This window comes from Pipistrellus hanaki (genome assembly GCF_964339955.1).
Source record: "Pipistrellus hanaki genome assembly, chromosome: X".
Lineage (NCBI taxonomy): Eukaryota > Metazoa > Chordata > Mammalia > Chiroptera > Vespertilionidae > Pipistrellus > Pipistrellus hanaki.
Window position 1 is genome coordinate 74,340,106 of NC_140524.1, and position 15,256 is coordinate 74,355,361.

The window sequence follows — 15,256 nt, forward strand, 5'->3', positions numbered from 1 at the left end:
TTCTATTCCAGTCAAGGGCATGTACCTTGGTTGCGGGTGCATCCCCAGTAGGGGGTGTGCAAGAGGCAGCTGATCGATGATTCTCTCTCATCGATGTTTCTAACTATTTCTCTCTCTTCCTCTCTGTGAAAAATCAATAAAATATATTTAAAAAAAATAAAAGAATACACAAAGTAAGTGCGCCCATTTAATTTAAATTATTTTGGAAGAGGGTTAACTCTGTGCTGAACAATTCAACTAATCAAGAGTTCATGACCTCAGGGAGCTGACTTTTAAATGGAGTTGACATGAAAGAATGTGCAAGAGCATCTAATCACATCAGTAGCCAAGACAATGAACAGATGGAACTCAATATCTTTGGACTGCCTGTGGCAAATATCAGAGGGATTATCACTTAGTCAGGGTGGGAGTTGTATAGCAAATAAGTGAGTAACAGCAGGGGTCAACACAAAATGTGAAACTTTCCTTGGGTGGTACAGCACAAGTGTGATTTTGGAAGCTGCCTGAACCATGAGATGCAAGGGACAACAAAGCATTGGCTTTTCTCTGAGAGCAGGCAAAGAGGTAACACCTCTGTTTTTTTCTACCTAGAAGGTAGGCCACTGGAACTCAGGTCAGGACATTGAAACAGTTTATTTCCACGACTCAGGTGACATCATGGACAGGGCTGGTATCAAATGTCATGTTCTAGAGTCTGAAATCTCTCAAAAATACTTGTGAGATTCAAGAGTCGGGGTTTTGGTTTCTTTTTGACATCATGTCAAATACTGTTGGAAGATGGGACACGTGTCACTTCATGGCATTTATGTGAAAGTGTTTAAGAGAATAGGTTCAAGAGCCAGATTTCTTGGGTTAGTTTGCATCTGCACTCCATCACTGACTATTTATCTGTAAAACAAGGACAATAATAGCATCTATCTTATAGGGTTATTGTAAGGATTAAAAGAGTTAATATAGCCAAAACCGTTTTGGCTCAATCGATAGAGCGTCAGCCTGCGGACTGAAGGGTCCCAGGTTCGATTCCGGTCAAGGGCATGTACATTGATTGTGGGCACATCCCCAGTAGAAGGTGTGCAGGAGGCAGCTGGTCAATGTCTCTCTCTCATCGATGTTTTTAACTCTCTATCCCTCTACCTTCCTCTCTGTAAAAAATCAATAAAAATATATTTAAAGAAAAAAGTTAATATGTAAGGGGCTTAGAACAGTGCCTGGAATAGAGTTAGCACTCTATAAGTATTTAATATTATTATTGCCTAATGAGAGGCCTTTGGATCCTGAAAAATATACTGAGTGCTTATAATAATTTCATTGTGAATTTGGGAACATTTATGTCCCAGACCATTTCATGGAATGATTAGCTCCTCAGCAGTGGCAGAAGTGATGATATCTGACACAAAGTGATTGGAGAACTATCTACCAACTGAAATTGTTCTAAATTAGATGTGCCATGGAGAGAGAATCCTCCCCATCATTATGCATGTTGAAGCTGAGACTGTATAACTACTTGGTGGGGATGTTTCAGAAGAGATTAAAGGATGGAATTGGGCTTTTGCTATACCAAGAGATTCTTTGATTCCTTGATACTTGTTTACAGAAGGACTGGCTCTTAGGTGGGGTTCCTGCTTCTTCAAATGTGGGGGACTTGTCTAATATTTTTGAAATTGTGAGTTGAGTGGACAGGGCTGGTATCAAATGTCATGTTCTAGAGTCTGAAATCTCTCAAAAGTACTTTTGAGACCCAAAAGTCAGGTTTTGGTTTCTTTTCTGCCAGCAATTTGCTGTGTAATCTTGGGCAAGTTGCTTCCATTCCCTGGGCCTAAGTTTCCTAACCTGGGACATGAAAGTTTAGAATAGATTTTTCTCTGAGGTCTCATCAGGTCTTGACTTCTGTGTTTGGAAGATATGGTTCTCTGAGTGAAACAAGTGGATGAGGTATTCATGCATTCAGCAGATGCTTATGAAATACCTACAGAATGTCAGGCACTGTGCTGATCCTGGGGAAAGAGTGAAGACAGGTGTGGTCTTAGCTCTACAGTCCAGTGTATGATATAAACAAAATTACCATTGCAATACAGTTTAATGATTGTTCAACAGGGTTAAACACAGGGTCCTAATGGAAGAAGAATATTGTCCAGAATATTTTGATGAAAAACTTCAGGGAAAGCCTTTTTGAGGAGGTGAGATGTGAGTTGAGCTTTGAGGTGGGGACTGCGGAAGGATAGCAACAGTTACATAGGTCCTGAGGAGGGAGAACCTGGTGGGTTATGAGAACTATAATAAGTTTTATTCTGATGTTGGATGCATATTGGATGTTTTGGAGGGTTATATCCTCTTGTTGTATCGATCCCTTTAGTATTAGGCAGTGGCCTTCTTTGTCTCTTGCTATGGTCATTGTTTTGAAGTCTACCGTGTTTCCCCGAAAATAAGACATCCTCCGAAAATAAGACATAGTGCATGGAAAGATAAGACATCCCCTGAAAATAAGACCTAGCGCAACATTGGGAGAAAAAATTAATATAAGACACTGTCTTATTTTCGGGGAAACAGGGTATATAAGCATTGCTATCCCTGCTTTTTTTTTTTTTTTTTTTAATTTGTTTTCATTTGCATGGAATTTTTTTTTTCCATCCCTTCACTTTCAGTCTGTGATTTTCTTTTGTTCTGAGGTGGGTCTCTTGTAGACAGTACATATATATGGATCATGTTTTCTTATCCATTCAGCTACCCTGTGTTTTTTTATTTTATTTTATTGCAGCACTTAAATTGTTTAAATTTAAGGTTATTATTGATAGGTACTTATTTATTGCCATTTTATTCTTTATATCTACATTCCTCTCTCTCTGTCTTTTTCTTCTTAAAGCAGGCTCTTAAACATTTCTTGCAATACTTGTTTGATAGTAATGAACTACATTAGCTTATTTATGTTTGGAAGTGCTAAATTTCACCGTCAGTTTTAAATGATAGCTTTTCTGGATAGAATAGTCTTGGTTCTAGGTTCTTTTTCTTCGTCATTTTAAATATTTCATGCTAATCCCTTCTGGTCTGAAGTGTTTCTGTTGAGAAATCAGATGACATCCTTTTGGGAGCTCATTTATAGGTAACTGTCTCTCCCTTGATGCTTTTAAGTTTCTTTTTGTTGTGATTGTTATGGTGTGGGCCTCTTTGAGTGTATCGTTATTTGGATTATCTGTGCTTCCACACTTGTGTGGCTTTTTCCTTCACCAGATTAGGGAATTTTTCAGCCATTATTTCTTTGAACACATTTTTGATCCCTTGCTCACTCTCTTCTACTTCTTATACCCCAGTGATGTAGATATTGTTATACTTCATGTTTTTCCAGATATCCCATAGATTTTCATTTCTGGCTGTTTTTTTTTTTTTTTTTTAAATGGTTTATATGTCTTTTTTTTTTTTTTTTTTTTTTAATTCTTACTAGCCCTTTGTTTAAGTTCTCACTGAGACCATCTATTCTTACCTTACGGTCCTTGAGCATTCTTATAACCATTGTTGTAAACTCTGCATCTAGTTGTTTACATTTCACTTAATTCTTTCCAGGGGATTTTTGTTGTTGTTGTTGTTCTTTCATTTGGGGTATATGTCTTTGTCTCCCCATTTTCTCTCTGTTGGGTAGATCTACTATAACTCCCAAACCTGCTTTGATGGCTTTATGATATAGGAGTCTTGTTGAGCTCAGTGACACAATCTTCCACATCATCTCAGCTCAGTGCTCCAGGAATGTTTCTTTTTGGGTTTGTGTACCCTCCTGTTGTAGTTGTATCTTGAATGTTGTTGGCCCTTTTGTGAGTGGAATTAACTCTTCAGGTTGCCTTATTAATCTTCATCATCATATATGAATTACTGTTCTGGGGCTACCCACTGAGGCAGAGTTGTTCTTGGCAGTGTCTGGTGATTGCTGGAATCCCCCTTTGGGTGTGCCGTTTGGCTGTTTTTGTCAATCTCTGGTGCTGTCTGAAGTCTACCACTGGTTGTGTTGGTTCTGGGTCCACTTGGCTAGGGTTCAGGTACAGTTTGATGTCAGATGTTGGTATAATCAGCCTTGGACTACCTGTCTGGAGCTACTATACTAATCATTGTTTATGGCTGTATTTACTGCACCTGGGTGTGTGTGGTAGGGGTCAATCTCTGTAAAAGGGTCAGCTTCCTTCAGCTTAGACCTGGGCACAAATCTGTAAAAGTTCCGAGGCTTCCTGCCTCCACCTCTCAGTTATTCTGACTCCTCCAGAGGTTGTGTTTTCTTCTTTCAGAGCATTCCAAAGAAAGACTGTAGAGTAGGCCCAGGCTGGCTGTGAAGCGCAAACCCTTCAACATGTTATGAGCTTGGTAGGGTGGGGTAACCGGGGTTGGGAGGATGGAGCTAGAGGGTCGTCTACCTGGGGACCGTACCATCAAGCACTCAATGAGGGATAAGTGGCCCCCTACTTCAGAGCCAAACCACTCCGTATCTGCCACAGTCTCCAACTCTAGCTTCCCCGGGAGGATCTTGCTGCAGGTACAGGTGGGGTGTGGCTAGGCATCCCCTCTGCAGGAGCAAGCTCAACAGGACAAAGCCACTAGGTCTCAGGAGAACAGATCAAAAGAGTCTCCTGGTGAGAGTGGTGTTGGCTGAGTTCAAAAGAGGGGCCCTGCACTACATCCTGGTCCCTAGACAATAACCTATGAGGGAGACATACTCTGAATGTACCAGCTTCAAGCAGCATACCCTTCCCTTTGTGCAACTGAGCTCAGCAGGGCAGGGCCACTGGGACTTGGGAGGCTGGTTCAGTCTCCTATTGTTTTTGTTTTTTTTTTGTTGTTGTTGTTGTTTTTAGGTAGCCTGTCGGAGGGAGGTTGGCAGGCACTTCTTCTCCTTCCAGGGATATCAGAGGCTAAGCTTACAGCAGGAGAGATAAGAGTGCTCCCCATCCCTCCAATGTAGCCACTCAACTAATTCCTACTTGTCTTATTCCCAGGCAAAAGACTTTCCAGGAGACACTCTGAACATCTAAGCTCTGTACATCACTCTGATCCCCTTGCATGGCTGAATTCATCAGGGGCAGGGCCACAAAGTGACAGGGTAGACCCAGTGATTCAACAGGTGGGGAGGGGGTTGGCAACAGCAGTGCACTCAAGGTGGGGAAGAATGGTCCCCTTTCTAAAGTTACACTTTTTAAATACTTGTCTCTGCCAAGAGAGAATCCAGAAGAACACCCCAAAGTTTCCTGCTTGGTGCAGCCACCAGACCCCTTTACATGATCTGAGCATAGCAGAATTGTGTCCTCAGTAGCTGGAGGACAAGCCAGTGCTCTCTCCAAGCTGGTTTTATAGCAATTGGAATCCTCATTCTTTGGAAGGTGACAGCTGGGTCTCTAGCAGACTCCCTTCTCTCCTAGGCAGACTAAATCCCCACTGATTTTCACCACCAGATGCTATGTGGGCTTCTCTTTCTGTCTCTTTTGCTATGGGTTTGGGGATCCCTGCATGGCATTGAGACCCATGCTCCTGGCAGGGAGGGAGTTTTGCAGCCCAAATACCCTTCCAGCTTTCAGCCATTGCACATGGGTGTAGGGACCAGCCCTTTCAGCATTTATGCCCTTCTTACCAATCTCTATGTGGTTTCTTCTGTAAATCCTTAGTTATATTTCAGTTTAGCTAGCCTTCAGTTGGTTATTCAAGTTGATTGCTATGTAATTCAGCTGTAATTCAGTTTGGCACTGGGAGCAGGTGAGTGTAGCTTCCACCTTCTCTGCAGCCATCTTGGAATCTTTGGTACTGCCTTAAGCTATGGAACCTGCCACTGTCTTAACTATCATCATGCCTTCCAGATCTTCAACGACAAATATATATATATATATATATATATATATATATATATATATATATATATATTCAATCTTATGCTGACCCAAATGCACAAAGCCAGTAACCAGACACTGGAGTCTACCGAAAGGTAACATGTCGGAGAAAACCTAGGAAAACATCCGCCACTGTTCATACCAACAAAAATAGCAGAAATATGGCCTCTGCCTCACCTTCTTCTAAGTATTGTGCATGTGCATATTGATTGGTAGAAATGAATCATATCCAGACCACTGGATGCAAAGGTGTCTAAGAAATTACAAGTTGTTTCAGTGTTCATTTGCTTGTTTGTTTTTAACTTTCAGCAATATAAGGAAGTATAGAAAGAGGGTGGCATGGATCCTGAGCAACCAATCTATAGTAATGATCACAGGATTGATAATAGCAGAATTGCTTTTGAAAAATATGAGTTGAGCAGGAGAATAGAGGCTGAATTGGGGACAGAGAACAGCACAAGAGACCATGTAATGAATGGTAATAGATCAGAAATGACGAGGAATTGACTATGGGCAGCAGGGAGAGAGATAAAGGCCACATGAGAGTGATATTAAAGAGGAAGATAATCATTAGGACTTGGAGACTGGATGGCTAGCATAAAGGCAAGGGAGAGGCAAGATGTCTAGATAGCTCCTTAGTTTTGGATATTTCTGTGTTCTAAGAGATAGAGAACTCATGGGAAGAAGGAAGCTGGCATGGTTAGAAGAAGATTAATTCAATTTTGAACTTACTAAGTGTGAGGTTCACCTGAAATATTCAGGAGATATCTAAAAGGCAATTGGAGATTAATATCTAGAGTTCAAGAGAAGAGAGGCACCTAGGGTAATCAGCAGAATTGCAAGCTCCATGCAGATAAGGGCCTATGTCTGTTTTGTTTCCTACTGGCGTCCAGTAACTTTGTTGAAAGGAGGAGCATCATGTGTAATGTAGATGGCAGTTCAAGTCTTGGGGATACAAGGGCTCATCATTCAGTGCATGTGTGGAATGAGAAGAAAGGGGGACTGAAATTAGAAGAACCCTGAGAAATCGTGGCCTTAATGACTGGGTGAAGAAGAACCTAGGCAGTAAGTAAAGACAATATATCCAGACAGGCCATGAGGTTGGTGTTCCCAAGGCAGAAGGAACATTTCAGGGAGGAAGAGGAATCCAAGGAGTCAAGTGGCAGAGAAATCAGGGAAAATAAAGATTGGCCACGAGAGTTAGCAGCACATTGGTAATTTGTTTATATTCACAAGAAGTTCTAGTTTCCTATGGTATGAGGGGGTGAAAGCCAGGCTGTAATGGTTTGAAAGGTCAGTGGAGACAGGATAAGATTGTACTTTTAAAGTCAAGGATAAAGATTCTAATTGCTTACATTATAGCACCATTCTGATCACCATATCTGTCTCAACATAATCTAGAATAGTGGCTTTCAAGTTATTTTGATCATTATCTGCTTTTAGAAATACCTTTTACATCATAACCTAGCACATTGACATTTAAATAAATCTGAAACAAAAGCTATATTAAACAGCATTTACCCTAACCATATAGATATTTTATATAAATGGAATAATATAAAAGCCTTTTGTGTCTGGCTTCTTTCACTTATAATAGTTTCTAAGTTTCATCCTTTTGATATACAACATTTGTTTATCCATTCACCATTTGACTGGCATTTGTGTTGTTTCCATCATTTGACCATTGTGAACTGAATAATGTTTTATGAATGTTCATGTACAAATTTTTATGTGGACATGCTTTCCTTTTCTCCTAGGAGTGGAATTGTTGGCTCAAATATTAACTCTTTGTTTCACTTAAGGAATTGTCAGACTGTTTTCCAAAGTGGCTTCACCATATTACATTCCCACCAGCAGTGTTATGAAGGTTCTAATGTTTCCACATCTTCCCCAACATTTGTTATCTAGTATTTTTATATGGCCATTCTAATGTGTGTACAGTTATATCTTATTACAAGTAATAACCTGCATTTGCATTACCTACATTTGATTTGCATTTTCCTAATGGTTAATATTGAGCATATTTTCATGTTCTTATTGACCATTTCTTTGGAGTAATGTTATCCAGCTTCTTTGCCAATTTTTAAATTTGGTTACTTTGCTTTTTATAAATAAACTGGAGGCCTGGTGCATGAAATTTGTGCACAGAGGGGTGTCCCTCAGCCTGGCCTGCACCCTCTCCAGTCAGGGATTGGGCCTAAACCAGCAGTCAGACATCCCTCTCCCAATCCAGGACCACTGGCTCCTAACCACTTGCCTACTTGCCTGCCTGATCGCCCCTAACTGCCTCTGCCTGCCAGCCTGATGCCCCTAATTGCTTCCCTGCTGGCTTGATTGCCCCCTAACTGCTCCCCTGCCAGCCTGACCACCCCTTAAGTGAGCCTAGAGCCACTGGGAAGCCTCCTTTGGCAGTTTGCCTGAGCTCACAGCCGCCATCCCCAGCTTCTCTGAGCCTTGGGCTGTCCCTGGACAGTGGCAGCTGCCAACCATGGCTTGCCTGAGCCTCAGGCAGCCACTGTGGCTTTGTCCAGAAGGACATCTGGAAGGTTGTCTTGAAGGTCTCCCAGTCTAATTAGCATATTACCCTTTTATTAGTATAGATCATAATAGCTCTTTATATATTTTAGACACAAGTCTCTTATGAGATATATAATTTGCAAATATTTTCTTCCATCCCATGGGTTCTCTTTTCACACACTTGATAGTGTCCTTTGAAGTACAAAATTTTTAATATTGATGAAGTCCAGCTTACCTAGTTGTGTTTTTTTTTTATTGTTGTTGCTTATGCTTTTCATGTCATTTCTAATAAACAATTGTAAAATCAAAAGTCACAAAGATTTACATTTAGTTCCCCATTTTGTTAAACCTAGCCACAACAATTAATAGTAATTCTTATTAATTGTATAATTAATATAATCAGATATTCAATCTGTTCAAATTTCCAGTTGTCTCATAAATATCACAAATGTGTGTGTGTGCACGCATACACATGCACAAGTTTCACAGGAGACATCCAGTCTCTCCTTTTCCTTCCTATTTATTTGCTTAAGAACTGGGTTGTTGGTCCTATAGTCTTGTACAGTGTGTATCCCAGGATTGCAGTTTAACATATTTTTCTGTCCTCCATTCTATAAATTGATAATTGGATCTAGAAACTTGATAGAAGTCAGGGTTATTTTTTTTTTGTCATGAATCATTCATAGGTGGTGTTATGAGCCAAAATTTTTATTTACTTACTTACTTACTTACTTACTTATTATTTATTTATTTTAGAGAGAGAGGAATGAAGAAAGTGAGACACTAATTTGTTGTTTCGCTTATTTATGCATTCATTGGTTGATTCTTGTATGCACCCTTACCAGAAATCAAACCTGCAACCTTGGTTAGAGCACTGTCCATATATACCAATGTTGCAGGTTTGATTTCTGGTCAAGCCCATATTTTTAAAGTGGTGACTTCTTTGGGTTTTATTCTATCTTATAGGGCCAGCGGCCACTTTATTTATGACTTGCATTCATTCAGAATTTTAATAATCTAGTTAATGTGTATGACTGACCCAGCCTCAAAAGATTTCTAAAGAATTGAAAGCAATTTTCATTCCTCTTAGAGTATGTAGTATGGTAGAAGTCCCAGAATTTAATTTGCTTTGTCTCTGGCTAATTCAGTTTCTTGACCCGCTCTACCAATAGCTATCTGTTCACTTTTACAATGTAAGAGTAAGAAGAGCCTTTAGATAAGTTTCTGTTTAAGGGAGTTTTGAGTTTTTGAGGGCTTATGGGATCTATTAAAATGATATTTTTCTGAGGTGAGAGTTCAGAGGTTTCACCGAATTATCAGATAGGTCGAAGTACTCATGTGACAGAGAGGGGAAAGAAGTTGCACAGAAGCCATACAACAAGCTTCAGGTAGTACTAGGAATAAGTATGAAACTTCTAGTCTCTAGTTCAGGGCTTTTCCCTAGTTCAGGCACAGAGTCACACAGAGCAGGTCAGTTATTACAAGTAGATTGGAAGTTTTATGGAAGCTTTCTTTTATACTACCCAGCATGCTGGAAAAGTGCAAGCCACCATCATCTAAAGAAACTAAAATAGGAAAGGAAATCTGACCTGCAAGTGTGGATATATCAAAGAAAGCCAAGTAGAATTGGATTTTGGATAATTGGTAGAGTATCCTTGTTTGTTGAGTTTGTATACCTAATTGAGTTGTCTGTAAAAATTAGACAGGGGCCAAAGGCACCTTTGCTTCTTTCTTGTCCAGGCTCCAAAGTGGCTGCCAAGGCATGGCTCCTCCCCATCTACCTATCCCATTTAAAAAAATTATTTTCCCTCTTCCCCATCCTTTTTCTTTCCTTAGTACAACCCTTCTCTAATGTTATTCCCTATCTCTTCTTCCCCCCTTCCCATCTTTCTGTTTTTCCCTTGTTCCACAGGGTCTTCCCTTTATTTCCTCCTCCCTCCCTCCTGCCACATCTTATCCCATCTACTCCTTTCTTCTTTCCAAATCCTTTTCCGCCCCTCCATTCTCTCTCCCTACATCCCCCTCAATCCACTCAGAACAAGCTCTCCACCCCCACACCGGAACCCAGGCTGGTGGCTCCTGAGAAAGGAGCAAGACTGCTTGAGGTGCCTTGAGTCCTCCCATTGGTTTTCTCCGCTAGCACGACCGCCTAAGTTCCGCCCCCCAGCGAGAAACCATGCTGCTATAGCACCTGCTATTGGCCGGCGGGCCTGTCAAAGGCTGGTGCTGCGCCTCACGCAGGCGTCTGCATGCGCACAGTGAATAAAAACTCAGCCCACAAGCTGGGGGCTGGGGGAAGGAGAGGGAGAGAGCCAGCAGGCAGGGTTGTAAGGTGTGGCTGGCAACCAGGAGCCCCACGAAGAGAGCTAGCAAGCGTAGGGAAGCAAGCGAACTAGAGGGAGTAGGGGAGACCAAGACTGACCGGTAGCCAGGCAGGCGGACGGACACACGCCGGACAGAAAGACTGAGCAGGCGCTGGAGAACCTCGCACTGGTTCCTCCCGCCTTTCCCTTTGAAAGCCAGGATTTTGCCTTTTCCGTGGCGCCCGAGAGAGAATGCTGGACTCTGCCGACTTCAGCGCAAGCTAAGATTTCTCAGCTAGGGAAGAAAAATCAGCTCAATCCTGAGAAGGGGTGAAACAAGCTCCCCTCTCTCCCCTCCCCCTCCCCCCCTACCAAACTCGGGCACCAAACCCAACCCTTCCCTAACCATCCGACTTCCTCCTTTCCTTTCTAGAATGGTGGCTGTATGGACAGTCTGACAGAACAGAGACTGACATCTCCCAATCTGCCGGCCCCCCACCTGGAACACTACAGTGTTCTGCATTGCACCATGACCCTGGATGTGCAAACTGTAGTCGTTTTTGCCGTAATTGTAGTCCTCCTGCTTGTCAATGTCATACTCATGTTTTTCCTGGGAACGCGCTGAATGGAGTCCAGCCATCTGAACTGTTGCTAACTCGATTTGATTTCATCCAGAGAACCACCGAGAAAAAAAAAATCAAGAGAGACAGTCAGAGACAGGGAAAGAGAGGGAGAGAAAAAGAGCAAGCTTTCTTACTCAGGGGGGAAAACGTTTTGAGCTTCAACATGGCCTCGCTGTGATATGTATGACGTTGGTATATTATCTCTCCCTAAATCTTTTGTCGTGTCTTGTCTTTTAAGTATGCCTGTGAGTGTAGTTGCTTATTGCTTGAGTAAAATTGTTGATAAAGAAATGCTTTCTATTTAAGTGTGCGTGTGTGTGTGTGTGTGTGTGTGTGGTGTGTGTGTGTGTGTGTGTGTGTGTGCATTCTCCATTTATGTGACGTTCACGGAACAAGCTCTGCATCCTTAAACAGTGGCTTTGGCTGTTTGTGGTGTTTTGTCAACTCATTTTCTTGAAAACTATTTTTAAATTCCATGAGGGAATTTTAGTCAAAATTTCTCTCTTGCTATCAGGATTGTATTTGGATTTGTTTGGGGTTAAAGGGGGCTTGTGGGAAGAGCATGATGAATTTTTGACATCTTAGGAAAGACAGTCTTGCACTGGATGTTTAGAAGAAAAAAATGATGGAATGAATGAATTTAAGGAAATGATTCTATAGTTTCTAATAGAAGGGAGAATTTGAGAAGTGATGTGGTGGGTGCATTGAGCTGGCAGTTGGTGACTCTGTCCTTTGAATTTCAATTTGCTGTCAAGGGTTCAGTTTCCAATTTGGAAAGACGCCACCTTTAAAACATTTCTTAAAGCATTAAATATCAAAATTTTTTTTGAATTATGGTATGGGATGTAAAAGCATTACCTGACTGCTATGAATTAGTAAGAGAAGACACTCGTGAGCTTTTATTGGGTTTCTTTTCCCAAAGACTACCCCTGGATTTGAATTTGGGGATGTTCTCTGTATGTCCTCAAAAACAAAACAAAACAAAACAAAACAACCAAAACAAACAAACCAACAACAAGAAAAGCCAGCTCTTTACCCACCTTGGGAATAATAGTATTTGGATATGCCTCTTTCAGGTTATCTCATTTGCAATGATGTGCTTGAACTACGTTTTAAATAGAACTTGCTCTAGTGCTAATGAGAAAGTGGTGGTTTTTGTTTGCCTACTTGTTTGTTCTTTAAGACCAGAAGTATCTCTAATTAAAAGATTTCCATAACAATGAAAGGATGTATCTTACTAAGGAGAGTTTTGAGCATCTCTAACCCATTCTCTCCCCCTCCCCCCAAAGTCTGGATGGAATGGGGTATGAGTGGGGAAACCATGAGCTAGAAACATTTTAATTTGCCATATATTTGCATATTTGTGTCAATGGTGATGGTGGTGGTGGTTGCTGTTGTTATTGCTTTTATTATTTTTATATTTCTGTTTCTGCTGAGAAAGCTCTTGGCAAAGCCAGGAAAAAGATGTCTCTGATGCTAATGTGCATACTTGTTTTCCTTCCTTCTACCTGCTAATGTAGGCAAGTTTTCCTCATTCCCTTGCTTATCTGCCTAGAAATAGTGCCATTTCTGTCTCATGTAGCAATGAATCAGGGCGCATACACATCCACACACATGTTCCTCCTACACCTGAGTGGGCAGCTGCTCATGTGTGATGTGAAAATCTCCTGGAATTGTGCTTTCAAGTTCCATGTTCTGTTGTTTAATCTCTTGGGAACTGATTATGAAAGGATATGGGCTATGAAGGGGGCTCTTGAAGTTATCCTGACCTCAGAACCCAGAGAGTTTTATTTAATGGCATCAGAAGAGGTTTTGAGTTTTAGGTCTGCTCTCTTTGGCTTGGTGTGGGTGAGAAGCTGACTTTTTAATTTGATTTGTACCATGATATGAGCATGATCTGGACAGTTTGCCGGCACTGGTACTTATGTACTCCTTTGTGGGCCTCCCTGAGTTGAACTAAAAACTTGTTTCTTTGCAATGAGAATCTAGTGAGATGGCCCTCCCCCCTATCTCTATTGGTATCTAAAGTAAGTTTATATTTTAACTGGGCACTTTATTCTAAGACAGTATTGAAGAGTGAGGAAAGGCTCTAGGCTGGGCACTAAAGACCTGGGTTTTCTCTGTTCAGTGGCTGTTTGACCTTGGGCAATTTCTCAGTGGGTTTGGGATTCCCTGTAACATTGGCATTTAGGGATGGTTACACTAAGTGACCTCCAAGTTTTTGCATTCTGTGCTTTTTGGTACCCATAGACACTTGAAATAAAAGGGGGTGAACTGTAAAGACAAATGAGAAGGAAAACAAAATTTTAATCAAAGATAATGGAAAGTGGGCGGAAGAAATAGCTGGTTGCTGGTATCTAGAGAAATTTTAAGTTTCACCTAAGAGATTTTTTTCACCTAACTATGTGAGAAAGCCACTACAACAATGGCTTTTTTTTCTTTTTCTTTTCCCCTGAGGGGAGAAGGGTTCTCTCTAAAGCTGATCTTTGAGCCAGGTTTATGACAAAGTAATGTCATGAAATGCCACAACCTTCAGGACTGGGTGCCTAACAGGCCCTTGTCAGAAATCCTATGGGAATGTATGTGTGTAGGTTGTGTGATAGTATGTTCATGGGTATGTGTGCATACCCTTCTGTGTGTGGGGGGGCGGTGTACACTCATTAATGTGGATGGAGGTTACTTGTGCAAGGAATGAGGAAAAACAAAAGAGCATGCATTGAGTTCCACAGTTCTGAATGGCCTCCTTGTATAAGATAGATGGGTGTTCCCCCTGCCAGTCTTCCCACCAGCCCCCAGGACCCCTCAGACTAAAGGGGTAGCTTGAATGAGCCCTTCCATCAGTAATTTAATTGGCAAAATCGGTAAGCATTTTTCAGATTAATTTATCTCTAGGCAAATAATGGAATGTTGCTAACCAGATGGCAGGCCACCCTACAGTAGCTAAAAGGGAGTTTGAGAAGTAGAAAACCAAAGTTGGCAGTGTGACTTTTTACTTCTGTGAATCCTAAAGGTTTGGCATTTCTCATTCAGATTTGTGAGGGTATGCAAAAAGAAAAGAGTGGGAGAAAATGAAAAATGAAGCCAGAGGAATGGAATCCTCTGTATTTTGACTTTTTCCCCTTCCCTTTCCTGCCTCTTTTCTTTATTTTCCCCATTCTCTTTTTGTTCCCTCCACTGATACATCTGTCAGTGGGTAGATAAGAAAAGAGGGCTTTTTCTCTCTGGTGTGTCCTAAAATTTTCCAATATGGTTCCTCTTTTCTTTTCCCCCTCTCTAACCCCTTTGGGTAGGGGATTCCTTTTGCTACTAGGAGGGGCAAAATTCCAGCTCAGGAATTTTGGCTTCCAGCTCCCTACTGGGGATTCAAAAAAATACCCTTAGCCGGTATCCTAGCAACCATTGCATCACTCAGCTCCTGCTGAGCTCCAGATATCACTCTTTAAATGCCCGGGCGCCAGGCCTTTGGAGAAAGGGGGCTTGAGCCCAAATGGACTTGGAGAGATGCTTTGGGATAGAGGACAAACAGCAAGATACTCACTGCCTGTCTAGAAAACACATGCACAGAAGGTATTCTGAGCTTAGCCTTCTCCCAGCCATGGGGATTGTTTATTGGAATGCTCCTGGTTTCAACTCCCTTTGGGTTACTGCCTTCTCCTTAAGATTAACTGAGCCATATCACAGCCCAACTTTAGTGCAAGGAGGTCTGTAGGCCCTAAAAAATGTTTTTTTCACCCTGATTTTTGGCTGAGACAGGGAAGAGGTGAAGTGATAGTGTAGTAGAAACAAATCGAGAGTGCTTTTCCCCATCAAGACAGCCTCTATTTATCAGAACCTGCAACATCTGCTTGCACAGTGTGCCCCAGTGTTGTTTTGGCTTAGGGAACCTAGTTCAGCTACAGTGTGAAATTTGGGGGCAATTGTTTTGATGTTGTTGGTCTCTGAATAGTTTATTTTACTGGAA

General features: G+C 41.5%; 2 protein-coding genes across 11 annotated transcripts in view; both read left to right on the forward strand.

The window, feature by feature from the left end:
* ARHGEF9 (Cdc42 guanine nucleotide exchange factor 9) overlaps nucleotides 1–15,256 on the forward strand; it is a 306,848-nt gene that overhangs the window by 152,433 nt on the left and 139,159 nt on the right. The window contains exon 1 of one of the 10 annotated variants that reach the window (XM_084869464.1): nucleotides 11,335–11,476. The exons of 5 other annotated variants lie outside the window; for them this stretch is intronic. Coding sequence is in view for 3 of the 5 variants with exons in the window: in XM_084869462.1 (XP_084725588.1) it covers nucleotides 11,479–11,487 (9 nt within the window). In the remaining 2 variants the exon portion in view is untranslated. Of the gene's footprint in view, nucleotides 1–11,334; nucleotides 11,488–15,256 lie in introns of those variants that run through there. 4 more of the 10 variants (XM_084869458.1, XM_084869462.1, XM_084869457.1 and 1 more) reach the window with 4 other exon arrangements.
* Nucleotides 11,118–11,297, forward strand: LOC311614707 (uncharacterized protein; the record flags this gene model as incomplete). The annotated part of the gene is made up of 1 exon (XM_084869806.1): nucleotides 11,118–11,297. One exon carries the CDS (start codon nucleotides 11,118–11,120, stop codon nucleotides 11,295–11,297), a length of 180 nt encoding a protein of 59 aa, XP_084725932.1.